General features: G+C 41.4%; 1 protein-coding gene across 2 annotated transcripts in view; it reads left to right on the top strand.

Moving 5' to 3' along the window:
• hp1bp3 (heterochromatin protein 1, binding protein 3) overlaps nucleotides 1-13,663 on the top strand; it is a 57,643-nt gene that overhangs the window by 16,853 nt on the left and 27,127 nt on the right. Inside the window, exons 1-3 of one of the 2 annotated variants that reach the window (XM_073031717.1) lie at nucleotides 7,384-7,478; nucleotides 7,571-7,679; nucleotides 11,914-12,004. In XM_073031717.1, the coding sequence (XP_072887818.1) occupies nucleotides 11,938-12,004 (67 nt within the window). In that variant the 5' untranslated portion in view covers nucleotides 7,384-7,478; nucleotides 7,571-7,679; nucleotides 11,914-11,937. Of the gene's footprint in view, nucleotides 1-7,383; nucleotides 7,479-7,570; nucleotides 7,680-11,913; nucleotides 12,005-13,663 lie in introns of those variants that run through there. The other variant, XM_073031719.1, reaches the window with a different exon arrangement.

Here is a 13,663-nt window from a genome sequence, read left to right as displayed (position 1 = left end):
TTAATCTGAACAATTACTTTTTGAAGTGGTGACTAAAGCAGTGGACAGGCTATGAAAAATTATATGCATTTCCAGAATCCATGTAGTCAAATAACAGCTAAATTTTATGTTACAGAATTGGACACATTATTGACCAGGTTGGATTACTAGCTGAATAGGAATTGGCAGAACATAGAACATGAGTGACGCACAAATTCAAATCAGAATCAGATTTATTATTACTGACTGGTCAAGAAATTTGTTTTGCAGCGGCAATCAAATACAAAAAGTGACAATGAAAGCCATAAAATAAAGAGTGCAAAAGACAAATTACAGGATAGTTTATGAACTGTTCAGTTTTCTGGTGGTGGAGTGGGATAGGCTATTCCTAAAATGCTGTATGGGTGTTTCCGGTGATAGCAGTAACGTGAAGAAGGCATGCCTTTGATGGATGCCACCTTCCTAAGGAACCATCTCTTGAAGATGTCCAAGATGGTGGTGAGTATGCCCACGATGGAGTGAGCTGAGCCTTCAACCCTTGGTCCTTGGATCCTGCATATTGGAGGTGGTGATGCAACCAGTCAGAATGCTCTCCCCCCTACATCTGTAGAAATTTGCTAGGGTCTTTAGTGACATATCAAAATCCTAACGAAGTATGGCCACTGGTGTGCCTTCTTGATGACTGTGTCATTGTACTGGGCCTAGGGCAGATTCTCTGAGCTGCTGAAGCTCAGGAACGTGAAGCTGCTCGCCTACTCCATTGATGACCCCCGAGTGAGGTCTGGTGTGTTGTCACCCAATTTTTCCTCCCTGAAGTCCACAACAAAGTTCTTGGTCTTGCTGACATTGTTGTTACAACTGATCTATCGCACTCCTGTACACCACCTTGTGGCCATCCAACTTGCTGCCATCAGAGAATTTCTATGTGGTGTTTAGCTGTGCCTACCCATTCAGTTATGAATGTAGTGAGAGTAAAGTAGCAGGGTAGGCACACTTCCTAAGGTGAGCCATTATTGATTGTCAGCAAGACAGAAATCATATTAACAATCTGCATTAACTGTGGTCACCTAATAAGGAAGTCAAATTTCCAGTTGCAGAGGTAGGTACAGAGGCCCAAGTTTTGAAGCTTGTTGATTAGTGGTGAGGGAATTATGATGTTGAATGCTAAGCTGAAGTTGATAATCAGCAGCCTGACATATATTTTGTTTTCTAGGTGTTCCAAAGCTGAGTGGAAAACTAGTGAGATTGCATCTGCTGTACACATTTAACGGTGGTAGGCAAATTACTGTGGGTCGAAGTCCTTGCTCAGGCAGGAGTTAATTCCAGAAATTACCAACTTCTCAAAGCAGTTTACCATAGTAGATGAGTGTGCAACTGGGCAACAGTTGTCGAGGCATTTCACTCTGTTCTGCTTTAACATGCCATGTTCTTCTTGGGCACAGGGGTTTGCAGCAGTGAGAAGTTGAAGATGTCTGATGAGTACTGGCAACAACACACACAAAATGCTGTTGGAACGCAGCAGGCCAGGCAGCATCTATAGGGAGAAGCGCTGTCAACGTTTCGGGCCGAGACCCTTCGTCAGGACTCATGAGTACTGGACCTGGAGAACAGACTGATGGCCACATAGCAAGAGGGGAGATTTAGACTGCTAGGTCACTGAAATCACTTCTGGTAAAAGACCTGAAAACTGGGATAATTCAGAATCCAACAAAGGAGCAAAGATAGAAAATAAATTGAGGGGAAAACTAGCAAGGAACTTAAAAATAGACAATAAAGCTTTATTTAAACATGTAGTATAGAAAAAGAAGAAGAAATAACTTATTGGGGAAAGACAGAGTATTAGTAGATGGTTGTCTCTTTTAATGAAAGCATATGACTAGTGTGCTATAGGGATTGGTGCAGGGTCCATTGTTGTTTATCATCTATATTAATATAGATTGAAAGGCAGCACAATAGCATAGTGGTTAACACAACACTTTACAGTGCCAGCACTCAATTCCTACCATTGTCTGTAAGGTGTTGGTATGTTTTTCCCATGACAATGTGGGTATCTTGCCACATTCTAAAAGGCATACAGTTAGAGTTAGGATTAATGAGTTATGGACATGCTATGTCAGCTCTAGGAACATGGCAACACTTGGCGTTCTTCCCCCAGCACAATCCTCGCACTGTACCGATCGTTGATGCAACTTGACGTATGTTTTCAATGTACATGTGACAAATAAAGCGAATCTTGAATGATTTAGGTGATTTTTGCAGTAGACTGGACCCACATATTTGTGGATTACTCTAACAAGCAACAAGTTCATTTGTATGCCCCTTTCAAACACAAGGCAATTGAAAGTGCTTTACATAAACCAAGTTATAAAAATCAAACATCAGATTTCAGACAATATATAAGAGAACAAAATCACATCAACAATGGGTATGATAACTATTGTAGAAGTTACAGTGCTGGAGACGCTAATTAAAAGTTTTAAGCCTCAATTAAAAGAGCTTAATGTTGGGGCAGATTTCAGAACCTCTGGAAGGTTATTCCAGATATGTGGAGCATAGTAACTAAAAGCTGCAACCATACTTACTTTTGACCCTGGGGACGGTAAGCAGACCCGCCCCAGACAACCTGAGAGCTTGGGAGGTTTCATAATGCAGCTAGGGATCGGAGATGCATTTTGGCACGAGACCAGTCAGTGCTTTGTCAACCAGTAGTAATATTTTAAAGTCAATCCTCCAATGGACAGGAAACCAGTGTAGCGATCTAAAAGGTGGAGTGATATGTTCTACTTTCTTGGTCTTAGTGAGGACTCTAGCAGCAGTGTTCTAAGTGAGCTCCAGCTATCTGAAGGACTTTCTACAGAGACCTGTGAAAATGCCATTACTGCAGTCAAGCCTACTAAAAATAAATGCATGGATGAGAGTTTCTAGATCTTGCTGAGACATAAGCCTTTTAACTCTCACTATATTTTTAAGATGGTAGTAGGCTGACTTTGTAATTCCTTAATGTGGCAGGTAAAATTTAAGTCAGAGTCCATCACAACACCAAAGTTTCTGGCCTGGTTTGTGGTCTGTAACAACAGGGATTCTAAGCAAGCACTGACTTTTAATTGCTCTCTTTTAGCACCAAAAACAATTATTTCAGTTTTCTTTTTGTTTAACTGGAGGAAATTTTGTCTTATCCAATCAATGATTTGTTCAATACAGTTTTTTAGTGATTGGATGGGACCACAATCATTTGATTGGCACTGTTACATAAATCTGAATGTCATCCACATAATTAAGGTAAGATATTTTGTTGATGACCATGATTTGAGCTTGAGGGAGTATGTACATGTTAAAACAGAAGAGGCCCTAGTATGGACCCCTGAGGCACTCCGCATGTCTTTTTTGTTCAGTCAGATATGCAGCTACCAATCGCTGTAAAATAGTCCCTGTTCTGTAAATACTGGAAAGCCCCACCCAGTTTTCCAGTCTGTCCAGTAATATGCCATGGTCAACTGTGCCAAAACCAAATTTTAAAAAATTTAAAAAAAAAATAAAAACCACCTCTAAGATCCAGTAAAACCAAAACTGAAATTTTATCATCATCATGTTTGAAACAGATGTCATTTAAAACCTTGACCAGAACAGTCTCAGTGCTATGGTGTTGTCGAAATCCAGACTGGAATGGCATTGGAGGATGTTAAATGCAATACATTGGATGGTGGAATTGAGATTTGGAAGGTGGGTTCATAAGAAATTTGTCAGAGACCAAGGAAATGAGCAAATTCAATGGAATACCTACATAGAACAGAGGATTGTCAAGGCTTAAAACTGATAAGTCAACAAATTAATGGAAAAAAATGAGGATATCATAGCTGAGCAAAGGAAAAATATCAGTTGGGAAGAATAGAAATTATAAGCATCTTTGAAGTAGGTGCTGGGTTCTAATGAAAATCGTTGGTTGTTTTCCTCTCCAGAGGTACTTTCTGACCAAGGTTGTTCTGGCACCTTTGTTCTTTTTATTTGAGATGTCTAGCATCTACTGTTTTTTTTTTGCAGCAAACTTAATTTTCTATATCAGTGCAAGGGTTAGATAGAACACTGATCAAGTGTATGTAAACTCAGCATATTTTATCCCGTTCCCCTCGGGCGTCCTCCCTTCCTTCCAAAAGAAAGAATGAAGGGAAAGCTCTTGAGTCAAACTGCATGGATTATGCCACATATTCCACAAGAAGGCAGGCTGAGCCAGATATTTAGGTGTTCCCATAGCAACGCCTTCTATGTGAAAATAAGTCCAGCCAGGTTGAGGGGCAATGCAACGGTTGGCAACAGGCAGAGAGCAGATGAAAGGAGGTTCCAGTTAATGGGAAGAGTCCTCATGTGCAATATGGAAGTTTGAGTTGTGGCAGCACCAAGTTTTCCTTCATTTTGTCCTCCACCGCTTTTTTTTCCCACTTAATTTACAAGTACGAACAACAAAATCAAGCTATTGTCATAGGCAGCAGTGCATGTATGCACAGATGCAATTAAAAATGTGCAGCAGCATCACAGGCACAAAATATTAGTGAGACATCATTTAGAAGAAATAAAACAAATTATTTGAGAAAGAACACAATTGGAACAAAAGTCCATTGCAGGACAAAGTGGTCATAGTTTTGCTATTCTGACGTAGTGATTAGGGTTGTGTTTGCTGGTTCAAAAACCAAATGTTTGAAGGGAAATAGCTGTTACAGAACCTAGTAGTGTGTGACTTCAGACTTCCGTTCCTCCTGCCTAATGGTAGCTGTGAGGTTTCATGCCCTGGATGGTGAGGATCTTTGATAGATATTGCATTCTTGGGGCAGCACATTATGTAGATACTTTTGATGGTGAGGAGATACGTGCCTGGGATGTATTGGGTCGAGCCCACTACCCTCTGCAGCTTCTTGCATTCCTGCACATTTGAATTGCCATCCCAGACCATGATGAAGTCAGGATCAATCCAAAAGTCGGCATTTGATGCCCATCAGTATTTGTCATTAGAAAGGTTTTTTTTCCCCAGAGTGTCGCACCAGACAGTCAGCCATTCTTGTCTGGTGCGTGGTGTCAGGATTGGTCTCCTTTCGGATTAACTGGGTCACGATATGAGCGTTCCTGACTCGACCCTTGTATTATTTATGAGGCTGAGTGGCTAGCTCGACGCTCAACTCGGCACAGATGGAAAGCGTGCTTGGGGGTGGCCCGACTTGGTTTCGAACTCGGGAACCTTCGCTCCGGAGTCCGGCGCTGATGTCATTGCGCCACCAGCCGGCCACTAGAAAGGTAATGGTGACCCACTTGCAGAAAGTACATTCTAAACATTGTTAGGTGAGCCATTACCAAATTTAGAGTAGGGATTGGCATTATAGTTCAAATTTAGGAGCATTTGATTTGCAGGGGAACATGCTACGAGTACATCACTAGCCATATCCTTACTGATGGAGCTCACTGCTTCAGGAGATGCTAAGTTAAAGATCTGCAGTTCTACATTGAGTGAAGTGTATTATATCATACTCCCAATGTGTGTGTTGCTGAATGATTTTAGGAAGTGAGGAGACGTGTCACTTGTTGCTAGATACCAAGCATTGCGGAAAGAACATTTGTGACTGGTTCAGTTACATTTCTGTTCACTAATAATCCCCAGAAAGATGGACTCAATGGTAATGTCATTCAACATTGGGAAGATGTAACTGGGAACCACATTTGCACAACTAGTAAAGCTGCTGCGTCACAGACCTAGAGAACAGAGTTCAATGCTGACTTCTGCTGCTGTTTGCATGGAGTGTGCACGTTCTCCCTGTAAGTGCTTTTGTTTCCTCTGGATGCTAGTTTTCCCCGACATTACCAAGATATTCAGGAAATTGATGAGAACAGGAGGAAAATTAAATTTAGTATTTGTGTAAATGGGTGATTGTTGGTTGGCTGGCCTCAGCGGGATGAAGAACACAAGCCAGGTTCCAAGTGCTCTATAACAAACTCTCTTGTTGGAGATGGTCATTGCCAGGCAGATGTGTTGCATACATGTTGTTCATCATTTATCTGCCCATGGTGTCCAAGGCTCGGGCTGCATTATTTTATAAAGAATTGCAAGTGGCTTTCCTATTTCTGACCTTGCAACTGAATGCAGACCATCGATCCGGCAGTCGATGATAGCTGGGCTTCAGATATTACCCTGAGTAACCCCTGCCTGAGGAAGTCTGCAGTTACAACCTGGAGAAGAATAAGTGACTTTCAAGAGCCATCTCTTTTGATGTGAAATATGGATCTACACTGGGACATTTGCCCAATAATTCTCAATGACGTCATTCTACAAATAGAGAGACAGATCTAACTACTAATAAAGGATAAAATTCATTATTCTTAGACATTCATCCTGATTTTACTATTCATCATTATCAGCAAAGTTTATCTAATTAGTGTGGGCCAGTTTAAACAGATGAATACTGAATAAACAATTCACTTAAATATTCGTGAATGTTTAGAACCTTTTGTTCTTTGCCCAGACCTTTGGAGTCATAGAGCTGTATGACACAGAAATACATTCTTCTGTTGAACTTGTTTGTCTGACGAAGTTGAAGTTGTCTTACTGAGCTTACTTACTCACTTGCCTGTGTTTCACCTATATTTTTCTGACCTTTTATTTTCCACAGATGCTGGCTGATTTACTCAGTGTTTTCAGTATTCCTCTTTCTATTTTGGTTTTGTTTATTACTCTCCTTTTGGTAGAACCTATTGCAAACATGAAAACATTCCCATCAAATATTTTTCTCATTTTGGAAATATTCTTTATGAAAAATTCCGTGAAAATGGTTAGTTCTATTCCCAAAACAAATCCCTCCGATTTCCAATGAACCCAAGTACCAGATTTGGTGTGAAGATGGCAGTCGGATTCGCCTTCATTGCAGACCCCTTTGGGGCTGTGACGGGCCGGACCGCCGTTTAATTGGCCTTTTCAAATGTAAACAGTGGTTAATAAGAGGCGGAGCTGCTGGTTTGGTTCAACCAACGCTTTAAAAGGTCGTCCCCGAGGTTATAATGATAAAGGCTAAACAATACCTAAGCTTGGAAATGGCCCGCTAAATTCTCGGCTGGAAGGAGTTGGCATCAATTCCCCGAGGGTCTTCTCCGTTAAAATTAAATTATAACTAAGCAATAGGATCTGTTTGTTTTCTGCTTGAAAATAACATCAGAAAGTTTCCAAGAAAGCATTTATTTGCAAGTTTTAGATGGATTTTGTTTAAAACTCCAAGGAAGCAAGTATGTTAAACGTAAAACGTTTTTGAGAATTAGCCGCCATCTTTGTGAGGGTCAAAAACAATTGCCGCCATTTTGTAAGGGGGCAAATCTCGGTAATCGCCATATTTTTCAGGGGGCAAAAAAAGCATAGCCATCTTTGTAAGGGGCAAACGCCTGCGATCGCCATATTTGAGGGTAAAATGATACAAAATAAACGGTCAGGAAAATAGCTGTCCATTTTATTAATTTAAATTATTTCGGGCAAGGTAATTCACACTGCTTTCGCACTGATTTTGGGGGCAAAGGTATGATTTGTAATTTTGAGGTGTTTCTTTTTTTTTGTTTTCATTTGAATCAGTTGGCAGTTGGGTGACGGTGTTTCCGGCCGAGGCAGGTACGGCGAAGAAGCGCTGGAGCTTGGGTTGCAGTCAGAGAGGCAAGAGGCAAAGTGTGGGGCAGCTGCTACGGTAAGCAATGAACCTTTAAAGTCATCGTGGGGCGCGCCATCCCGCTTGTGCGTTGTGCAGTTCCGGTAGTTGACCGGCGGCGGCCGGAGCCGTGGAGTGGGAGTCTACAATGTTTGTGTTCCTCCGAGCGCCATTTTGATGCTGTGGCTTTGATGTGGGAGTGGGTTTTGGTGCCGTCGTCCTCCACTGCGCTCGCACACGGCATACGACTGCCTCCCTTGCCGCTAGCCCCGCTGCTCTGGTGCGGAGTGTGCGCTGTGTGTGCCTGCGGGAAGTTGGGTGTTGCAGTTGTTTATTTGCAGAAGTTTGAATGAATGCATTTGTTTGCTTTTGTCGAGGCGCTGCTCCATCGGAATGTACTGAGCATGCGCCCCTGCAGCATCTGGGGACTCCCTCCTTCCCCGGGATGAAGCTTCCCGCCCCCGAAACAGCGCAGGCACATCAAAGACTTTTCTCTCTACTGAAATGTGTTGAATTGGGTCGCCAAAACTATATACGGTACTACAGGCAACACACACAAAATGCTGGAGGAACTCAGCAGGCCAGGCAGCATCTGGAAAAGAATACAGTCGACGTTTCGAGCCGAGACCCGTCATCAGGACTGGAAAAACATGAGGAGTACAGGCTCTGTTTTATATGGCTTTTGCCTGATCTTGATCTGTCACAAACAGTATTGCATGCCCTTATACCTTGAAGTCATTTGGCTTTTTTTCCATTTTTAGTAGGCATTGTAAATTGTGAAGTATCATCCATACATGTAAATTGGCTGGAATACCCATATACAAAATAAAAACTGAGAAACATTAAAAACAAGTTGTAAACACAAAGTGCACTGCAGATGCTGTCGTCAAATCAAGACATACAAAAAAGCTGGATGAACTTAGCAGGTCGGGCAGCATCCGTTGACTGCTTCTTAAAAACAAGTTAATGTTTTTCAATTTTCGGATCTGGGAATTCCAGGCAACTTGACATCCCTACTTGCTGTCCCTACTTGCCATGATCCAGTGCAACTGTTAGACTGGACGAGGTTAATGGTTTTTGACCTAAGAAGTAATTGTGGATAAGATTGTATTGGTTCAGATTAATTCTTTGTCAAAAGAGCATTGGTGAAATATCTGAGATATTTCATTTCAGGGGTCACTTAATTTGCTAAATAAATTCTCTCCACTAACCTCAAAAATCCTTGAAGTTTGTCAAGGCCAGTTTCACTTTTTTGATTGTTAGATGTTCAGAAACAACTGAATACAGGAGCATAACTTAGAGCTAATACAATGACCATTGTATAAAACCCACCCATTATTGAGTGGTGGCTCAAGACTCTGTGACCTTATTGTGCTGAAATCATGATCCAAATCATCGGCATATCCTTTCCTCCTGCAAATGCTACTTGGTCTCCTGAGTTTCTGTGACAGGTTGTTTTTAAGTCGTAAAGAGTCTATGTCTGTAGCATTTGTTATATTACATTGACATCTTGAACCACTCTATCAAGTAGTTGAGGCTCAGCTACGTAGTTCTGGTGAAGATGGCAGTGTTCCTTCCTAAAGCACGGTAGGCAGACAATATACAGTCAGCCCTCCTTATGAGCGAGTTCCGTATATACAAATTCAACCAACCTTGAATCGAGAAAACCTGGAAGTGCTCTTCCAGCACTTCTTGTTCGAGCATGTACAGACTTTTTTTTTCTTGTCATTATTCCCTAAACAATACAGTATAACAACTGTTTTACATAGCATTTACATTGTATTACCGTAGATTCTGGATTATAAGCCGCTACTTTTTTCCCAGATTTTGAACAGCTTTGAACTCTGCGGCCTTTAATCCGGAGCGGCTAATACATGGTTTTTTTTCATGCCGCCTCGTAAACATTTTGCCTCGTAACAGTAGACCAATGAAATTGTACGATAAATCAAGCGCACTTTCACAAATTATTGTAAATCAGTCATTTGTACTCACCCTCATCAACATGGAAAATACTCGAAGAAAAGCAACCCGAGCGCGTCAGACCCGATTAGACCCGATCGCGTTACGCAAGCGCGTCAGACCCGATTAGACCCGATCGCGTTACGCAAGCGCGTCAGACCCGAGCGCATCAGACCCGATTAGACCCGATCGCGTTACGCAAGCGCGTCAGACCCGATTAGACCCGATCGCGTTACGCAAGCACGTCAGACCCGATTAGACCCGATCGCGTTACGCAAGTGCATCAGACCCGAGCGCATCAGACCCGATTAGACCCGATCGCGTTACGCAAGCGCGTCAGACCCGATTAGACCCGATCGCGTTACGCAAGCGCGTCAGACCCGAGCGAAAACGCTGCTTTTAAGTTAAAGGCTGCAGTATATATATTTTTACCAGTCGCTAGGAGATATTGGAATGTTGTTCGTGCTGTTCAGTAAAAAAGTATATGCAACGTAATTTGTGTTACTGATACGTATGTATATTTAAAAGTAGCGGTGCGGCCTAAAATCCTGTGCGGCCTTTACAATTAAAAAATTGATTTTATTTCTAAAATTAGAGCCAGCGGCTTTTAATCAGGTGCGCTCTGTAGTCCGGAATCTACGGTAGGTATCATAAGTAATCTAGTTATTGTGGATTGGGATTGAAAAAAAATCGGAAGTTCTCTAACTAAAGAAGTCGGAACAGGTACATCCAGTATTAATTAGTGTCAGTTAGTCAAAAGTTTATCTTAGTATATAGTACCGGTATATATTTTACCTCTATGCATATAAAACACTTATGTTTTGGCGCCGGGCTTGGGAACGGAAGTTCCTGAGTTTGATCCAGTGACAGATCGCTTCTGAGCGCGCTCGCCATCCCTGCCTGGTTGATGTGGAGGATCAAAAACCCAAAACCCAATAATTAAACAACTGCGTTGCTCAGTAATAATTGTAGCTTTCATCGGGGCAGGGCCTTTCTCACTTTATCCTTTAAAATTGTTCCGATCGTTGACCGACTGTAGCCTCACGCTTTTCCAATGACTGATGACGTTTCACCTCTTTCCGATCACTATTATTTCCACTTTATTTTCAATCGTGATTATTTTTGTGACCAGAAACACTGCAGATTCAGAGCTCTGCCACCGAATGTCCACCGCACTGAAGCAGGTTAAATAAGGCAGGGGTTTCGCTGGGTCCTAAGGTCCACTACATTGAGACAGGTTGAATAAGGGACTTGAGCATCCGCGTTTTTTGGTATCCACGAGGGGCCCCGGAACCAATCCCTCGCGGATAATTAGGGCTGGCTGTACGTACACTTTTGACAGTTTATTTTTCTTAGCTTGATAGAGCACTTAATTGCCGTTGATCCATAATATCTTGATAGCAGAACCTGATAATTTTCCTCAACTATGTTGGCCATTTCTTATGCATTCAGAAAGACAAGTAATAAAAATTTTGCCCCTTAACTTCATTTCCTAAGATCTCATCTACATATCATTCAAAATCTGCAGCTGGTGAGCCCTGGCTCTACCTTACTATCATATTTCTGGTTCACTGTTTTCAAATTGTCAAATTGCCTGTTTGATATCTCGTGCTGGATTGCAAGAGATTTGCTCCAACTAAATATCAAAAACTTAGCAAGTCTAGCTATAGTTGTAAAGGGAACCTCTCTCTCTGTCTCTTAATCTGAGGCTCAGCTGGATCATGACAACCAACATCTAGATAAATGTCTTATTGTGTACACACTACAAAATATCACTGGCTATTTTCACTTTTATTGTCTCCTCTCCCTTTCACAGGGTAAATTGGGGGTCCTTGCAGTAATGTGAATGCTGACATTCAAACTTTGGTCACAGGGGTTCACCTGTGCAATGAGAAATAAGTCCATGTTATCCAAATAACTTGAAGATTTCATCCATTCTTGCAAATTTAGACTTACAGAGATTTAAATGTTATAAGTGTCTATTAAATAGACAGTTCTATCTCATGACAAAACACCACAGTTGTATTTCTTAGTTTAAATTTTGGTTCATTCTTTTAACATTTTAACACTTAATTTAATTTATTTTAGATGTTATCTGCACATTTTTCTCAATTACAAACTGCAATTGGATATCTGTAAATGGTATACATAAAATGGAAATATTGCTTTGGCTTTTTTATAATAGCTGATATCTATTTATTGACTAATTTTGACCACAGTGTTCGAGTACTTCTGTTTCCTGTCCATCATTGTTATAAATTGCTGTTCATAGTGATATTTTGGCTGAAACTATATTATGCCGTTTCTTTAACAGGTCGTTCATTCTATTGGTGTAAACATGCCTATTCGGCGGAATGCTAGTCCCTCAGCACAGGAGAGTCCAGTGAGAAACAAGCCTACTACAGGTAAAAGACGTTTTGAAATTTTTTTCAAGATGATTGTGTTCTTCGTGTTAGAGATTAATCAAGATAAGGGTGTTGTTAGAAAAATTTGGTAATTTTGTGTGTGTGTATTCAATTTAGATATGCTACTGGGTCAGTCAGTTTGGGGGCAGCATGGTGGTATACGTGGTTAGCGGAATATTATTACAGCACCAGTGACCTGGATTCCTTTCCCACCGCCGTCTGTAAGAAGTTTGTATGTTCTTACCGTGACCATGTGGGTTTCCTCCTTGTGCTCTGGTTTCCCCTCACATTCCAAAGATGCACAGGTTAGAGGTTTAATTGGTCACGGGAGTGTAATTAGGCAGCTCAGGGTCATGGGCCAGTAAAGCCTGTTGCTGTGCTGTATCTTTAGATCAAAATAAAGTAAATTGTTCTGTTCTGGATTGTTTTGAACTGAATTTATTTTTAACTTGATATTAGTGATCACTGAGTATTCCATCAGACCATTTGAGCTTTGTAACTAATGGAAAGCCATAGGTGGTGATTGAAGAGATGTTGTGTGAGGTGTAGTACAGCATTACTGTGTGGAAGTAACTAGTACCAAATCTCCAATGGTCTAATTCTAGCACCAGTTCAAATTACCAAAATCTGTATCCTTCATTCATAGTCTATCCAACCCCCTCTTCCCCCCCACTTCTCTAGCCACAAGATGAAGATTGCAATACTTCAATTTGCACAGTTATTTCTATTATGATACTGTAGGCTAGCTGGTTGGTTGTCCATCCTATTATTGAAAATACAAATGATAGAATTGCTAGTTACAGCCTCGCTCTTGATAATTTTATCATTGATATGGTGGCTAAAATTGTTTGGGGGCTGAAATGCTACATTTAGCAATGGGCCAGCGGCATGAAGCTTATGATCTACTGAATAGCTCATGTTTGGTCTTGGACCGCCATGGTGATAATCTAGCATCAGCAAGGATTTCAGAGAACTCACCTCAATTATGAGCATGTTGATCAAGAAGCTTGAGCAGCTGATCAGTTAGTGGGGAATGCAGCCATGTTTAATGATCAATGGCAATTTATTGAGGAGAATTTAATGAGCCTTAATATCAGGACGTTTGGAAGGGCAGGCAAATTGGTAAAGAATTTCAGTAATAGGTGCAAGTTAGAAGGGGATAGTGTAAATCAATTCAAGAAGTGATAGCTCCATAGATCAGACTCGAGAAAATGAGATGAATATAGAAACATATAAAACCTACAGCACGGTACAGGCCCTTTGGCCCACAAAGCTGTACCAAACAGGTCCTTACCTTAGAAATTACCTATGGTTACCCATAGCCCTCTATTTTTCTGAGCTCCAGCTACCTGTCCAGGAGTCTCTTAAAAGATCTTATCATACCCACCTTCACCACCGTCGCTGGCAGCCCATTCTATGCACTCACCACTCTGCGTAAAAAAAACTTACCCTTGACATCTCTGTACCTACTTCCAAGCATCTTAAAACTGTGCCTTCTTGTGCTAGCCATTTTTGCCCTGGGGAAAAAAGGCCTCTGACTATCCACACAATGATTGTCTCTCATCATCTTGTACACCTCTATCAGGTCACCTCTCGTCCTCTGTCGCTGCAAGGAAAAAAGGCCAAGTTCACTCAACCTGTTCTCAAGGCATGCTCCTC

Source organism: Hemitrygon akajei, chromosome 29, assembly GCF_048418815.1.
Source record: "Hemitrygon akajei chromosome 29, sHemAka1.3, whole genome shotgun sequence".
In the NCBI taxonomy this organism is placed as follows: domain Eukaryota; kingdom Metazoa; phylum Chordata; class Chondrichthyes; order Myliobatiformes; family Dasyatidae; genus Hemitrygon; species Hemitrygon akajei.
The sequence above is the reverse complement of the archived record's forward strand: the minus strand, read 5'-3'. Positions and strand labels throughout refer to the sequence as shown.